The sequence below is a fragment of the Carassius auratus genome, unplaced genomic scaffold (genome assembly GCF_003368295.1).
Source record: "Carassius auratus strain Wakin unplaced genomic scaffold, ASM336829v1 scaf_tig00216679, whole genome shotgun sequence".
Lineage (NCBI taxonomy): Eukaryota > Metazoa > Chordata > Actinopteri > Cypriniformes > Cyprinidae > Carassius > Carassius auratus.
The window spans coordinates 20,268-38,514 of NW_020528688.1; the positions used below are offsets into that span (position 1 = coordinate 20,268).

Below are 18,247 nucleotides of genomic sequence, written 5' to 3' on the forward strand. Positions count from 1 at the left end.
TTGGCAATAAGATTTTTTCCAATAATTTTGTATTTTTTTGTACAATCCTACACTGAAAAAAATATCTTCTTACTCTGCATTTTTGTTTTATTTTATTAGTACAAATATCTAAACAGTCTTAAATCAAAATGAATATACCTGAGATGCAAACTATCAAGATATTAAGTCTTTTTTTTCCTGAGCTTGTGCTGAAAACAATAAAAATATAGGCCAATGGAGTCAAAAATGCAAAAAAAAAAAAAATCCCTTTGAATTTTTACGTTTTTCTTACCATATTCAAAGATATTTTCTTCATAAATTAGTTAATTTAATACATTTTTAAACAAGAAAATAAAACTTAATATCTTAAGTAATGTTTGTACTCCAGTAAATACATCTTGGTTTATGAACGTGTAGATAATTCCACTGCAAAACAATACAAAATACTGTACTAAGTAAGAAAAGCATTTTTTTGCAGTGTGCAGCAAATCCCCAACTGATATAAATTGCATTGATTTGATCCGACAGCTTTAACTAGAGTTTTCCAGAAGTGTACCAAGACAAATGACTTCATAAACAGGTGTGTGACACCGCACTGTAATTATACACTAGATAATGGGGAATTACGGGAGAGGTGATAAATCAATATTCACTTACACCGACAGCAGCAGTATGTAAAACTACTCTACACTCCACATCGTATTTCAAGCAGGAGTTCAGACCGCATTCCTGTTATGGCCCGTTTGGCAGCTGCTATGTTGGGTCCGTCTGCATGCTATGTGTAATCAAGAGTTTGCTTTTCCTTCACAGGAATCATTCTTCAGATGCGGATGCTTTTGTCGATGTGATTTCACCAACGTCAGAGGCTGAAACTCGACGGATCTTATCTCTTGCTTCCTTGGCACACTACAAAAAATGTATTTCTTCCTTGGTATTTCTGTACTTCTTCACTTACCCCTTAGCCCTTCCCCTTGTCCCCTATAACAGAGAGCGTGTGGGGTGAAAATATTCCCATAAGAAATGAGACACCATTGCTTTACCATTACATGTCATCATACGTCGCCTATGACTTTTATTAACAACATAGTTTAAACACTGAATCGCTGCATTATATTTTCCAGTTTTTGAAGTACTCACTCATTATAAAGAGAAGTGCATAGACTCGCATACACTTAAAGGGATAGTTCACCCAAAAATTACAATTATGTCATTAATGACTCAATGAAAAATTGGAATATCGCACAAAACATTTGCGAATAAAGCAGTTTCCTACCAGAGAGATGAATACAACCATATCATCACTTAGTGATAAACTGATGCCAAATATCACTAAGAAAAAAAAGGTCATTAGCTTCAATAGGAGAAGCCTACGGATCAGCCCAGTGATGCCGAATCATCATGCCATATCACAACTTTTTTGGTTGCACGCTGAGGAATTTAATCAGTAAATGTATTTCCATCATAGTTTAAGTGCATGTTTTATTGTATAAAAAAATTGTCAGACTCTGTTGAACACATACGTTTTTTAAAGCAGGTTTTTTTTTTAATTTATGCACATCATCTTGTTTCATTTCCAATTTGTTATGCTATAACCCAAAAATGGCATGTAGGTGTTTGTTAGGGGTTACTGGTAATTACACTGAATTACACTTTGACAACAGACTTTGGCTCAGGCTTTTCAAAATGACCAAAACATTTCAGATGCTGTGCAACAACATAAGTTGATTGTTAGTCCACTTATGTCATCCAATTGCATGACTTCTTTAAAGTGCATTAAAGTGAATTTTTTCTATAAAAGTGTTTCCATTATAGTTTATGTGCATGTTCCCTCAGTTGAGAGCAAACTTTTTTTTTTCATGTGCATTTTTAGAATTGATGCACATCTTGGCATTTCCATTCAGCATTTTTTAATGCGATATCCCATAATGGCGTTGTTAGATAGTTGCTAGAAGAGATCAGTCTGCGGTTTAAATGTGTAAATCAATATTTATATGCATGTCTTCTCAGTTGTGGATAGGGATTTGTGTGTGTTTTTAACCATGTTTCCAAGTTCTCTACCTCAGGTTCAAAAGAAATGTAAAGAATGTACAAACTGAAAACACTAAATACTTTTGGGATCTTTTTCCATTTGTTATTTTGAAAAGGGAAATACGGATGTTCACAGAGCAGAGATCGCCTTTTTTAAATTACACTGGGAGAGATGGTCTTTATTATTATTGTTTTGTGTTGTATTATTGGTTACTGTGTTATTTCAAAAAGCAGAAATAACACTTCAACTTATAAAGGGTGTTTATGTGATTTTATACAATACATTAGTAATGTTAAGAAATGAAGAAATGCATAAGTGTTCCATTCAGTGTTTTAATTTTCTATGTGATGTCCCAAAAAGTGCATAAAAATCAGTGGATGGAAACAGCTATTGTAGTCCCTGATCAGAAATGAGGCAGTTCAGTCTGTGGTTATTGTGGCGATATAGTTCCCCAATGCTTTCCTGTCACCTCTGTACTGTCCTGTCATATTAAAGGCATTTAAAAAGCCCATAAATATAACTTAAAGAGAGAGAAAAAAAAAGAAACGAGGCAGTTCAGGTTTTTGGAGTCAGTTCTTATTGCAAAGTGAACCTCATCTGCACACAGAAAATTAGCTTCTGAATGTTTCTGCATGAGGGGAACATAACTTCTTATTGACTTCTCTCCGATTCTTATCCAAGCTCTCAAAATGTGGCATTCGGATTTTGGCATCCAGCAGCACGACCTCAAAAAAGCCCTGCTTTCCACTCCAGACATGTCCCAGCATCCAGACTCGCAGTAATCACGCTGAGAACAGAAGCCAGACGGAGGCTTCGGCCCAGTGTATCTGCATACGCTCCTGCCCCACGAGTCCAGGATTGAAAATGCTCATGACTCGGCATACATTATCCATTCCAATCTGTGCCTGAATGACGGAGTGATGGAGATTTATGTCGGCCCAGGTTGCTGTTTTTATGTCATGTAAATTGGCGGCTCTGGTAAAGGTTGTCTGGATGGTCCAATTTGAGGTCGAACGTTTCCATTACAGTAGTCTTCATTGTCAAAGGCGGCTCTAGAGTAAAACGGGCGAACACAAGCGCTGCTGTTTGTGCATCTAGCGAAGGTCTCAACCAGATTTCCATATTTCTGAAAAAAAAAAAAAAAACAATGATTACTTGATCATTGCTAGGGCATTCTTTGTGACTACTGGGGAAATGGCACATGGTGGTTGGGCTGTTCTAGGCAGATGCTCGGTAATCACTGAATGTTGTGAGGGTGTTATTCGTAGCTTATAGGCAATTGCAGGATTGTTGCTAAGGTGTAGGTAGTTATATTGCTAGGGCATCCAATGTGGTTACCAGGGTCTTGCTAGACGGTTGCAAGGGCATTATAAGTGGTTAATAGGAATATTGTAGATCAGGGGTTGGGAACCTTTTTTGACCAAAGAGACTTTTTTTTATTTTTTTGGTTAATGCATTTTTCCAAAAGTTCCTAAGTAAAAAAAAAAAAAAAAAAAAAAAAAAAATAATAATAATATATATATATATATAATTGTATTTATTTTTTTTTTTTTACTTTGGCTCTTTTGGAAAAATGCATTAACCAAACAAAATAGATATATGTCTCTTTGGTCAAAAAAGGTTCCCGACCCCTGATCTACAATATTCTAAATTATTATATAATTCTAAAAATTATATAATTAATATATATGTTTTTTTTTTCCAGTAACGTTTTAATAATAGTAACTTTATTAGGTCCATGTTAGCTAAAATACACAGATATGCAATAAACTATCATAAATTGTGCTTGGCTTTCACTGTGAGGTTGATTTACCACCTGAAAATGGATGAAGGATGAATTCTCTTCAGAGTTTTGAGTGAATTTAGAATAATGCATATTTATGTGGATATTCACACCAGTGCAGGCATTTTGACACTTGCTTTGAACTGAACTGAACTTTGTAATAATTTTTTTTTTCTTGTATTATCTTATGTATGCTCTGCAACAAAGAAATTGCTCATCTCTGGAGATGTCCTGGAGATGTTAAATAGATCATTTGTTGGCAAAAGTTGGAGATCTAGCTCGCGAGCCATATGATTGGGTTCACCAAACTTGTCCTGCAAAGTTTAGCTCCAACCCTAATCAAACACACCTGAACCAGCTAATCAAGCTCTGACTGGGTTTACTTGAAATGTCCAGGCAGGTGTGTAGCTAAACTAGATGATGACTAATAGTCAGTGGACTAGATCTCGAGTCCTCAATATGAAAATTATCAATAGCGATGCTTGTCCAAGCCAATCCCAGTATTAATATGTGACGATTTAACTAAACGAATCAGTTTTTGTTGCAGTTGTTCGCAGTAGCTCCGTCAGTAACTGCGTGTGTCCTGCTGTTGGAGGCCTCGAGCCGTGGACAACCAGAGGCTGTGTGTGAATGCAGATGTGGCAGACCTAGACGCCTCTCTTGGGTTTGGCAAGCCGGATAAATCTATTTCCCCGGCCGGGAAAGGGGCTTCCAGCTGAACCAGCTCCTGTACAAACACAACCTTGCCCACTGGCTGATTTTATTTAGCCATTGGTCAAAAGTACTTAATAGTATTTAAAGAGACAGAAGGATGTTCCTTTGCCAAAACAGGAAAAAGCTCAATTTGCTTCTCCGTCCTCCAGTAGAGAATGAGTGAAATGCAAGGAAACAGATTCAGTTGGGATCTTTCAGGTGTGCATGACAAGCTCTTTAGGAAGACGAGAGTTACTACTAGATGGCCATCTAGTGGTCAAAAACTGCAGAATCCAGTTACACTGTCCTTCATGAGTTTGGGATCAGTAAGATTTTTAAGTAAAAAAAAAAATTAAGCCTCTTATGCTCATCAAGGCTAAGAAAAAATACAGAAAAAACAGGAATATTGTGAAATATTATTACTATTTCTAAAACTGGATTCCTATTTTAATATATCTTAAAATATAATTTATTTCTGTGACACAACGCTGAATTTTCATCAGCCAATACTCTAGTTTTCAGAGTCACATGATCCTTCAGAAATGCTGATTTATTTTTTTTGGAACCTGTGATACTTAAAATTATTTTTATTTTTTTTTTTTGTAAAAAGTTAAAATGAACAGCATTTATTCAAAATAGAAATTCGAACAATATAAGTCTTTACTATCACTTTTTAACCATTTGACTTGCTAAATAAAAGTATTAATTTCTTTAAATAAATACAAAATACTGACCACAAACTTGATTTGATCATAATAAATCCGAATGTTAGAATGATTTCTGAAAATCATGTGACACTGAAGACTGCTGACTTCACAGAAATAAATTACAGTTTAAAATATATTAGAAAACTGTTCTTTTAAATTGCAGTAATATTACACACACACACACACACAAATCTGTATTTTTGATCAAATAGATACAGCCTGGATGAGCACAGAAGCTTCTTTAAAAAACAATAAAAGTCTGACTTATCCCTAACTTTTGAACGGCACTTTCTAGTATTTTCAGGCCTGCGTTGGATTATGATGACAAACCCCATTATAGGATATTCAGTACATTTAACTGGAGTACTGTACTTCTGGAGAAAGTATCCATTGGATTCCCATTCATCCTAATGGCAGTTAATGGGTCACTGGTGAAGCATCTGTGTAATTGCAAAACAACCGCATATACATGCTGAGGCTAACTGGAACATGCTAACCAGCCAAACCCTGACCAAATCACAGTCTGGGGTAAATCACCATCTTTACTCCTCTGGTTTGCTCAATCCGCTTGTGTCATCTGCCTGTGAAGCACATAAATTAACTCAGACAAATGAAGTGAGTCAAAGTGTGGTTTTCCACAGCACATTTGTGTAAACTCAGCTATTAGCGTTTACAGTAAATAGAGGTTGATCATTTCACTGACTCGCACGCTTTGGTATTCAGGGCAGTTTTTATTCACCTTGTCATTTATTACTCTAACATTAAGTAACTTTAGTGCATAATTGGTCCTGCACTGTTTGTGTTATGAATGGTTCCTCAAATTGTGCGTGCCGTTATTTTTAAAATGCATCGAGGCACTGCAATTTTCGTGTTTGTTAGTTTGTTCATGACGAGACATGGTTTTGTTCTTGGTTTTAACTTTACACCGCAGCTTCTGGCTAAAATGCGAGTCCATAATCTATAATAATGCTCCTTGCAGTGAAAAAGTCCATCTCCTGTTGTGCTCTCACATTAAAATCCACCCGCATATCTGATTTATTTTGAACTGTTTTGGCTGTGTTTCATCAGTGCATATTTCTCTCCTGATTCAGACCAGACGAAATATTATAGATTATGGATTCATATTTTAGCTGGAAGCAATGGTTTCAATATTATAAATATAAGTTAAAATATTAATTATGTATGTTAACTGTGGATTATTGTGATGTTTTTATCAGCTGTTTTGACTCTAAACTTGACGGCACCCATTCACTTCCATTGGTGAGCAAGTGATGGAATGCTACATTTCTCCAAATCTGATGAAGAAACAAACCCATCAACATCTTGCATGGCATGAGGGTGAGTTTTGGGTGACCTATTTCCAATTTCAGGTCTGATAACACCCTATGCATATGATGCATATGATGCATAAGTACAAAAATGCAACACTGGGAAAACTGAGGCACAAGAGTTTTGAACATACTCTGTTTTTTTTTAAGATACAATATTTGTAATAGTTTGTTGAATATGTTCTGTAATTTTATATATATATAGAGAGAGAGAGAGAGAGAGAGAGAGACTGTGTGTTTTTACCTCATGGAGAAGCAATCTGTGTGCATTCGACCTGTTTGTCTTCATATGACATCATCCTTTTTTTGTCTTTTTCAAGTGCTCTTGGAAACACATTTGCCTCGAATAAAGAGCAAAACCGTCTGCACGCACACCAAACATGTGTGACGCGTTTTTCATGTGGCGTGAAAACGCAGTGACATATGCCGTCCTGACAATTGGGACTCCATAAAAGCAACAGATTGGTAGTCCTTTAAAGATTTTAATGAAGCTAAATCAAAAAATTACGGCCATGGTGACAAACAAGACCATCGTTTTATGCGGACGCTTCAAACACCGCCACGCCGCAACAATCACCCCCTGAGCAACTTTATATTGAGGCTCAATCCATCAAGCGCCCATCTGGTGTAACAGTGAGCTTGTTTTGAAGTGCGCTCTTAAAACTGTAAAAGAAGGGATGTCAAGGAACAAAGCATTTCTGTGGTTTGTTGGGTTTCTCTGTCAACAAAAATGAACCATCTGAACAGATGAGTGACATACTAGTGCCATTAACAGGAAGTACTGAAGAATCATTACTTCATAAGTGTGTGTGCGTCCATCTGTGGGCCGCCACGTTTACATTTGTTCAAAAATCCCTACTGAAGGCCTCACTTTTTGTCCCGTTACGAAGAAAAATCACAGATGATCTCTTAACATCTCAGTTGTCGGGGTGCAAATGGAGACGTTTGCCTAAGTCAAATCATTTTCCTTTGAAATCAGGTTTTTTGAAGCTGGATGGTACACATTTTATACAGCATATAGACAAATTGCAGTTAAATCGATTTTATATTGGTGCCTTTTTTTTCTCATTCTTTTTTTATTGTAATTTTGATATTATTTAAAAGCCATGTCTAATTTGCAATGTGTTTGAAAAATTTCATTTGAGGGCTTTTATTTAGACAATTGCAATTCATTTGATTGCATTTTCAATTTGTTTTGGTTTCTTTTTTTTTTAGTGCTGTACACAACTGTAATGTCTTTTAATTTCCTTAATTTGTGGGCATTTATATTGAAAATTTCAATTAATTTGATATTTATTTTAATGGATTTATTTTCATTTTTTAATATTTTTTTTAATTATTAAATTCAAGCAACTTTTTTTGTCTAATTCAATGCTGTAAGTTTTCTGAATTGCCTTTGTTTGAGGAATTGTATATAGCAAATTGCAATAAATTTGATTACATTAAAAAATTTGATTTACACTTTTTGCATATTGCTGATCCATTATTTAAGGTATTTTTAGGCTGAAATTTTAAAGTCGTTTTAAGATGGCAACCTCAAAGAAAACTGCATGACTAGAAATTCTCTGCGTCGCTTGCATTTCTTCATTACCTCTAGTCCCTGAAATTAAACTAAGTCATAAATCTAAAATCTCCTGGTAACTGTTTGAATTGTTGGTTATCAGGAGTTGCATGCATGCCAGTTTCTATTAACCACTGACAGACATTGCCATACCACAAACACACACTAAGTACCACCCAAAACCAGTTTGCACGCATCTACAACAGTATATTTCTTGTGTTGCCCAGACAACGTTTTTCTTCTAAAAATGCTGAGTATTAATTTTAAGCTTTAAAGTATTAGCTTCTCAGAAAATGCTTATTAAATGTACTCCATATAATCCAGCGAAATCATATGTGTAATCCTGGGCGGTTGCAGTGAGGTGTTTGCTTTTCACCACAAGGGGGAGTGTTGTTTTCTCATTACGCAGATACACATGGTCTGTTTCTGAACCTATACAGAAATTGCATGCACAAAAATTTACTTTATTTCACAATTATTTAGCTGTTTGCAGTTCACTTATTTTAAAATGCAGTTTTAGATAGTTTTTAAACCTCTTACCAGCATCTTATAAACAGGTTTGGTGATTTTTCTCCTGAACTTTCTGAAGAAATATACAGTAAAAATAGACAGAAATCAGTTGAATCAAGTCTGTTGTTGACACACAGAGCTCTATGCTGATAAAATAGTTTACAAATATTGTGTTTCTGACAAATTTGATGAGAAGAGTTTAATTTCATTTTGAGTTTTGAAGACTTTTTGATTTTGAGAAATCTGAGAACACTGATGAGATTTCTTTCGAAGCTCTAGAGGAGAAACGTATGAGATCACTGGGGTTTTCTGAGAAGAAACATCCAAGTCTCTCTGTTCACCATTTATTCTGAAATAGAAACAATTGAGATATTAAACATCTTACGGAAATGCATCCTAAAAGACAACCACTGATTCAAATGCATTGCGAAATATAATGTTTGCATCCACAAAACATATTTTTCTTGTGATACATTGCATGCAAATCTGTTAGTAAACCAACCACTGATCTTGTTTCTCTCTCTCTCTCACACACACACACACACACACACAACTAATTCTGAATATGTAATGCTTTGCTAAATATACAAGCTACACATCAAAACATGTTTGTATGGTGGTGTATTGCATCCTGATCTGTTAGTAAACCAACCACTGAGTGAAATGCTTAATATATTGCTTGGACTAAAAACTAATTTTGAATAAGTAATGCATTGCTAAATAAAACGTTTAAACCCACAAAACATGTTCTTATGGTACTGCGTTGCATTTTAATCTTTTAGACAACCAACCACTGATTCAAATTTATTGTTAAATATATAGTTTGAACCCACCCCAAAATTTCTAAATGTGTAGTGCATTGATAAATATGATGTTTGGGTCCATAAAACATGTTTTTATGGAGGTGCATTCCGTCCAAATCTGTTAGTAAACCAACCACTGAATCAAATGCATTGCTTAATACATTGTTTTGACTCAAAAGCATTTTTAAACAATGTAATGCATTGCCAAATATAATATTTGCACACATTTATTATGGTGGTGCATTGCATCCAAATCTGTTAGAAAGCCAACCGATTAAAATGCATTGCCTAATATATAGTTTTAGACCCCAACCACCCACCCACCCACCACCACCCATTTTTTTATTTTTTATGGTGGTACATTGCATGCAAATCTATACATAATCCAACAACTGATTTAAATGCATTGCTTAATGTATTATTGGGACCCCAGGCACAGAATCACGCAGTCAGGACAACACTCTCTCATCCCTCCCCCTGTAGCCCAATTCATGAAATATCAGCCATGAGACATGTATGCATGGAACGATCACTTTGTTGCATGGTTGTGCAATGGACTTGCAGCCAATTTCATTATGAAAAGGGAGGGCTGAACCTCGATGCCTTTCATTTGCGGTCCGTGCAGCCAAAGCACGTGCTTCATGCCAGTAAAATGCTCTCATCTGTGAGCGTAAAGCTGAAGGGGCGTGGAAAAAGGCTTGTGTTACCTGTCCTAGACTTTCACCTGCAGAGAAATGGAAAGAATTTAACAAACCACCAGCAGCAGCAGCAAGTCGATGAGCCTGGAACATAAAAGTGTCAGCATTCCACCCAAGAGAGAGGAGGAGGAGGAGGAGGAGGAGGAGGAGGAGGAACTTGACGCGCACGGCAGGTTCACCTGAAAACATTCGACTCGCTCCTCCTTGAAAACACAGCATTTGTAAGCCTCAATCTCGCCTTCGGACCTGAGAACGAGACGACAAAGCATCCCAGAGTGTGAGCTGAACCCTGACTATGGCTCTCAGGTTTCTAACTTTCCAGGGAATCAGAAAGACACGTCGGAGAGACAGAAAGAGCGTGTTTACCTGCGCAGGTGGAACAGAGTGGCCGATGTGAGCTGGATATCTGCACTGATTGGACACCATGGTCAGACCCCTACGCTTGTGGATCTTTAACGTGCTCCTGTGTTTCGGCATCATTTATTCTCGACTCGGGTAAGCGGAGGATCTACTGTATGGTATACTTATTCTATGCTTTAAACACAATGCATTTGATGTTTACGTTTGTGTAGGTGACACATAAGCTCATGTCAGTGCAGGGTTAATATAGTTAACAAACTAAAACCAGAAAAACATTCTTTACTTGAAATAAACATTAATCAAATCAAATATTTAAAGAAAAAAAATATATATTAAACTGAAGCTAGTTGCCAATGCAACATTTCTCATTTTCGTTTAGTAAAAAAAAAAAAAAATAATAATAATAATTAAAAAAAGGAACAATTACTAAAACGTTTAATTTAAAATTAAAATACAATATTTAAATAATAAAATATTCTAATATTCTAAATAGTAATAAAAACTCAAGGATACTGAAATAACGTTGTGGTTTAGCTGCTTTTTCATCAACATTTTAAGTTCAAATGTATATATATATATATATTTATATATTAGGTGATTGCACCATTTTTTATTAATTTTGCCTTCACTAGTTCTTATTAAATGGTCCTGCAGTCTTTTTATATCCCATATAGTTTCCAATTAGTATGAGATCATAAAAGATGCATAAAAATGCTGTTTAAAACCGTTTTTGATGCATTATGGCCTATTCCCACACCACATAACTTATTAACTTTCCACTAGTATTTCATGTCAAGTACATGATTACTAAAGGAAAAAAATATTTGAATTCATTTTGGAGTTCAAAATGGCACATTTATTGAATACAATGGCAGCTTTCTAATCTAAAAGTTTGCATTGCATTAATTGTGATTATAAATAACATGCAGTTGTTCAGTATGCACTAAGTGTGCACTAAAAAGATCTGTACACCTGCTCATTGACTGGTCTTCACGTGTGTGAACTTGATCTTTACAGCTATTTTTCTCACTGCATTCGGTCCATGTTTTTCTCAGTTAACAAGTTTAAAGGAAGATCCATGCTGTGGTTTTCTCTTGCTTTCACCTCTCTATACCCTCGGTAATAACAGCATGCCGAGTTGTATTTCCACATTCCTTCACCCTCCAGTTTTGCAAGACTTCACCTGAATTCTTGAGGGATTTGTTTGTATTCCAAGAGAGGGTCGCCTGTCATCTAGACTATTCATGATTTACTTGATATATTTAACTCTTAGCTCTCGTTTATTTGCTTTTATTCTGCGCCCATTTGAGAAATTACACTCTCAGCAATGCAAAATGGAATTAGGATATCACATCTAGATCTGCGTATGCCTTTGCATGCACAAACAGATCATAGTTTATCCACCTTTTGAAGTGGAAATCCATTCATGCCGCTGTTTCTTATCCGAAACAGGTGATTATACAGCTTAGAGCAACTTATAAAATAGAAAAGCACCTCATGAGTCACTTTTTTCCTCTTCTCACTTTTGGAAGCACATTTGTCATTATGTCAAAGCCCTGAGATTAATCATGCAATCTCGAGAAGGCATAAAACGGCTCACAAGACCTCATATGACCGAAAGCACGCTTTGAGATCTCTAGATAATGTGGGGTCTCATCAGGTCAAACCTGTTTTGTCATCCCTGAGGCTTGATGTCTGTCACTATACCCCCTTTACCATCTTTCAGTTTGATGACATACAGCACATGCAGGTACAAGCACTGCATTTCGCTCAGCACATTAATAAAGCTGGCCTATAGAATTATGGGTAATCTTTTAGACCAGCGATTCTAAAATGTAGAATCTAAATTGTATTTGTATCTGGAAAAAACACATTAAGACTGTTTCGTAAGTGCCAAAAAAAGGACTCTGCTGTTGCTTCAAACCTTTATATACAGTGAAATAAAGTTATGCTATGCCAATTCGCTGTAACTTCCAAAAACGAACACAATTTCTATTCGCAAGCGACTCTTTACTGCAACACGAAATGACATATATTTTCCAGTTTTAAGAAGGTTGATTGACTCCAAGAAAGTTAGCCGGGGAGTGTTTGTTCCTTGCGGTAAATAATGCTAACGAACCCATGTCGCGAACATTAGAAAGCGCTAAAGTCTATTGCTGTTATAGTGACTTCAGCAGTTTCGTTAGTGTTTATTTACTGCACAGTGAAAATACATATTTTGCCTTTTAACATTTTTATAATGGCTGAGTGACTGCGAAGAATTTTACTAGGACGCGTATTTTCACGCGGCAATAGATAAAAACTAAATACTAAGTCAAGCCACTGAATAGGTAACCATCAATCGTTCGTACGATCTCAGTCAGGAGGATTATTATTGGATGAAATTTTGATAATGTCACTTTTTATCAGACTAATGTATATAACCCAACAACGTAATGGTTTGTTTCGAAAGTCTTTTAAATTAAGTTAGCTAACTTAATTTTAACTTAATTTATGCATTTAGCAGACGCTTTGCGAGTTACAGTGCATTCAGGCTGACAATTTTTACCTAACGTGGTCCCTGGGAATCGAACCCACAACCTTGCGCCGCTAACGCAATGTTCTACCACTGAGCCACAGGAACTTTAAAACAAAAAATCAGAGAAAAAAAATGGAGCCCATGAAGTGACTGTGTAACTCTAACGTTGATTATTAACAAACGACGGGAATATTTAAAGTGTAATACATATCAGTGGGACTCAATATGTGAAGCTCTAGGGACCTCTCCAGCGGCACGGGCGCGCTGTCAGTGTGGCCCCTAGTGGCCCCTTTATCCAAAAGTGGGCGGATGGTGGTGGTGTGATGGTGCCGTCCTCTGCCCAATGGCAGCCCGGAGTCTCTGGAGAGGAGAGAGCCACTTCTGTTTCCATCCCCGAATCCCCCAGAATCCCATCAGATCGCTCCGACTGACCGAACCGCGCGATGACACAGCGCGTCTCCTGCGCACACGCACGCGTCTGGGAGTCACGCGCAGCCTCAAAGGAGCTCCGCTCGCGAACATCACAGACGTGCAACTGGAACTAAACGCGCTGGTTTCTCTCAGTCCGTCAGAAAAGCGTCCGCATGTCACCATGATCCTCTTCTCCTCGCGCAGTGTGCTGCTGTCTGTCTATTACCCGCAGATCTTCCTCATCCTCACCAGCGGGAGCTACCTGTAAGTTTACAAACCTCGAAATCTCTTGATTTCGCGTTCGGACGGTGCAAGTCAAAAGTTTGGACGCACATGACTTGAATTTCTTTCTTACGATGGCTTAAATGTTTTAGGGAATGTGTACAGTGCTTGCACTAGGCTATATATAATATACAGCTTTACAAAACGAACATTTAAAAGCATGTTTTGAAATGCATTAGTTGGACAGGTGATGGAAACCCACCTAACAAGTGTCTAGCATGCATGGGATCTCCTTTGATACTGTTTGAGAAACATCCCACACATCCTTTACAATTATCCCAAAGGAACGTGAGCAGGATTCCTGCTGGAATTTCTATCATGCTAATATGGAACTGATTCGGGTCCCTGTTGGGATGAATTCATTTGTATACTGGACAGATAATGAAAGTTGCTAGGAGTTTTTTGATGTCCAGTTTTACTGGGAATAGTCATAGCTTTGTTGGGAATTACGTTTATAAAGATCTAGTTTTTATTTAATGTTTGAAACACTCGTGAAAATGCATGCTGGGATCTTTTAGAATGGCTTACTATGACAGATTCCAATATGAAATCCTATTTTTTATTTTTTATTTTTACAAATCTGGTTAATGAATGAATGTCCAATGTGAGTAGAGCTGGGATCTAGACAAAGAAGAAGCTCAAACATAGGATAGATTTCATTAGTGTGACATGTTCACACATGTTGAGTTTTAATCACTTTACTATCACTCTACAATGTTGAAAAGTCCGAATAAAGAGCGAGTAGATGTGTCTAAATCATGATCGAGGATGGATTAAAGAAACATTAACGTTTAGCATTGATCCGGGGAGATTCCTGCATCTGGACTGGTTTTTCTGAATGAACCTGTGATGCGTTGAGTAAATACAGTAGTTAATATTTAATGAAGATAAGATTCATGAAGGATGCTGTCGATGAGACTCTTACGAACTTAAAATGCAGGATTCAGTCTTATTTCACAAGATTTTTTTGAAACCTAATGAAGTCCATGAATTTACAATGTAAGGCATGTTTTGTCAGGTGACCATGAAAAATGTCATGTGGTGGTTTTATTCTGATTGTTTAATATGACTGACTCATCTTAATCATTTTTAGGGTTAGGATAGATAGAAATAGCTCATTAATGTAACAACAAATGAAGACTTTTACTTGTTAAAGTGAAGAAGAGGGAATTAAAGTGCAAATCTGGTTGGGGTCAGTAAATGCAAGTGTTCAGTGTTGAAGCTGAATAGAAGAGAATTTCATTTGGCCACTGAGTGGCAGAGAAGCTCAGTAAGATTCGTATATAAAGTGTGTGTGTGTGTGTGTGTGTGTGTGTGTGTGTGTGTGTTCAATTATGAGTCCGTTTGGTTTTACAGACAGACGGTTCCTTGGTTCAACCTTCACCTGCTCTAAACACAGACACAAACACATTTCGCATGCATTTGTTTGCAATAATACTATTGAAGTAGAAGACAGTGGGGCTAGTTGTCACACAGAATATTTCTCATTTAATATTTATTTCTGCACAGACACAAAGCATAAAGCTGTTGAACTTTACCACTATCATTGCTCAAGAAATTGATCCTTATAATGGGGCAAGTTGAGACAATATATTGCGTAATCTCTTTATATCACAGGCCATTTTAAGACTCTTTTAAGAAATAAGTTTAACATACGTGCATCTGTCCTAAATTGAAATGAAAAGAAACTGCATGCGAAAAACTGTCTTCGACCTGACTTTTAAGTATACTTATGAAAATGTGAGAGACGACTAGTAAAAAGCATGGCTAGAGAGATTTGACTTTTAACTTAGAGCTGTATAGTTGTTCTGTTTAAGCCCTTATGGCAATAACTGTGTGACAACTAGCCCTAGTCTTCCCTAGATTCAGCTTCATATTATTTACATTTACAAGTTCAAGTGCATTGTATTTGCATCTGGTCCAAGTGAACTTCTGCACAGAACGTTTGACTGACAGCGATGCATTTGGTCTGTTTTACTATAATTTCTTTGTTGTGTCTCTTTGTCAAATGACCTCCAGACTATGGTCCTAATTTAGCAGCTGGAGCCCCCAAACTCAGTTTTTAAAATAGATGTGGGTTTCTGCTGGCATTTCAGTGAGTAAGTCTATGTATAGCATTGGTTTGCACATCACAAATTGCTTTTACATTTTAAACCATCTTAATTCGGCACATAGCAAATCTGATACATTTTGTGGAATTAATGGCTTTTAAAAGAAGGTTAAAGGGAAGTTTGTGGTCGGTGCTTCTTTCTCGCTATTATTTATGGGAATGTTTGAGTTTTTTTAGGAAGTCAGGAATCAGGGAATCTCTCACAGGGTGAATCTACTTCATCTGAAACGATTTTTAATATACATGTCTATTTCAAAAGAGTTTTGTAAGGTTTTAACACCATGCATTTTGACACTTAGTATAGAGGTTGATTTCCAATAAAAACTTGGTCCCCTCCAATTTATGGATGCATGCTTAAAAATTTAATATAAAATAAAACATCGGCTGATGTAATCACATTGAAAACCTAAACATTGAAAACTTTCGCCATCATAGCAGCATAACTATTTAATCCCAGATGATAAAACAACTTATTTTTGGGATAAATGTGATTTCACTATATGTCCTATTAGTTTGAAGCATGCTCTGCTATTCTCTCAGAGACACAGTTTTAATAAATTGCAGTTTTAGACATATAAATAGGCCCATAAAAGTCACATTTGCTCTTTTTCTCAAAGCTTAAAGATGTACAGTTTGAGGTTTGAAAGTTTTCCGGTGCCACTTTGTCCATGTTGGTAGCTTAGAGTTTGTTTTAGCAGGATTTGTTTTAAGTAGAATGGACTGGGTGATAGCTGGAGCCAAGCGCACAGGGAACATTTATTTTCTTGTGTTTAAAAGTAGAGTGCATTTACTCATCCTGTGGATTATTTATTCCTCATTTACCAGGAAATCCTACTCATGTTTGAAATCTTCCTCGTGAGACAGACCTGATTTATTTTGTTATATTTTATATGGACCACAATTAAACTTACACTGGGGCTATTTAAATGTAGAGTCAGTTGGTAAAAACAGATATTTTCAGATGGGAAAATAGCATGTGTGTTTTGCAGGAGTTTAAAAATATCCTCCAGCATTACCTGTAAACTCGAGGACTAGTTAAGTAGCCTTTAAATGTGCAGCTAGCGGGTTACAGTTTGTGTTTTTAAATGTTGATGTGGATCTTAATATTGTTAACTATCTTCAAAATTTAGTTGAAATGTATGTGAAAATTCGAAAAAAAAGAAGAGTTTTTAAGAAGAGTTGCATGAGTTCATCTTGAGATCTTTCTCACTGATCTTTTCTATAAAAGTGCGAAATTAAATCTGTGCATGACGCGCATATTCCTGAGGCTCACTGCTTTGCGTTTTACATCACAATAACCTGCACTGAAGGATCCAGTCTATATTCAACTTGTTTAACTGGAGACATCACTTGTTTAACCAGAAACAACGTCAGTCGGTGCTTTATGACCGTGGATGAGCAGGACAGCCATAATAAGAGGCTTTAAATGAAAGCCAAATAAATTAAAGAAAAGAGGGTGGAGTGTTTCATTTGTTTCTAGAGCGGCATGTTCTGTGGCCCACAATCTGATTTATGTAGCTATGGGAAAAAACATTTGCAGATGAAACTATGTGATGACTATATCATATGATTCGTTTCGCAAATCCTGTAGTCTTGTCGTGCAAAATGCACACGCATTATTTATAAATCTCTCTCTCTCTATCTCTCTGGTTGCCAGGGTGTTGTTGCTCATTTTGTGCAGGTTGTTGCTATGCTGTTAATATGTATTTTTTATGTTTTGTGGTTGCCAGGGTCTTGCTATGCAGTTGCTAAGATGTTTTGTTGGTCGTTAGTGTGAACCATTTTTAATGATACATTCTGGGATCAGAAGTTTTATTTTTTTTAAAGAAGTCTCTTCTGCCACATTAATACTTATAATATATTTAATCAAAAATACAGTAAAAATAGCTAAATATTTTTACAATTCAAAATTACAGTTTTCTCTTTGAATACAAGTTCAAATCTAATTTATTTCTGTGAAGCAATGCCGCATTTACTCCAGTCTTCGGCGTCGTCCTTCAGAAATCATTCTGATTTGCTGGAACAGGAACATTTCTGATTATCAGCAATGTTTAAAACGGTTGCGCTGCTTCATATTTTTGTGGAAACCTTGATACTATTATTTTAGGATTCGTTGATGAACAAAGTTCAAAAGAACTGCATTCGCTTGAAACAGAAATGTTTTTTTACATGATAAACTCCCGCTTGTGATCATTTTAATGCATCCTTGCTGATTCTTAATAAAGATTTCTGTAAGTAAGCATTATTCACAAACAATATTTCTCTCACCTTGCATTGTATTTTAGGTTTACCAAAGATATGCAACACGGGATGCTGCCTTTAGAATCTGCCCACGTTGTTTTTTGAAGGTGCTTATGATGCTCTATAGGTAGGCAGCACACAAGGAACAGATCTACAGATTTGGCAGGAAAACTTCATAGTCGTCACAGCGGCCCACCTAATGCCCAAACACACTGGTTTGGATGGCTTTGAGGC

At 36.4% G+C, this 18,247-nt stretch overlaps 1 protein-coding gene across 1 annotated transcript in view; it reads left to right on the forward strand.

The window, feature by feature from the left end:
• Positions 1–13,217: 13,217 nt before the first annotated feature.
• Positions 13,218–18,247, forward strand: part of LOC113098801 (protein Wnt-7b) — a 37,036-nt gene continuing 32,006 nt past the window's right edge. The window contains exon 1 of the mRNA XM_026263890.1: positions 13,218–13,644. Within this exon, the coding sequence (XP_026119675.1) occupies positions 13,313–13,644 (332 nt within the window). The 5' untranslated portion in view covers positions 13,218–13,312. The remainder of the gene's footprint in view (positions 13,645–18,247) is intronic.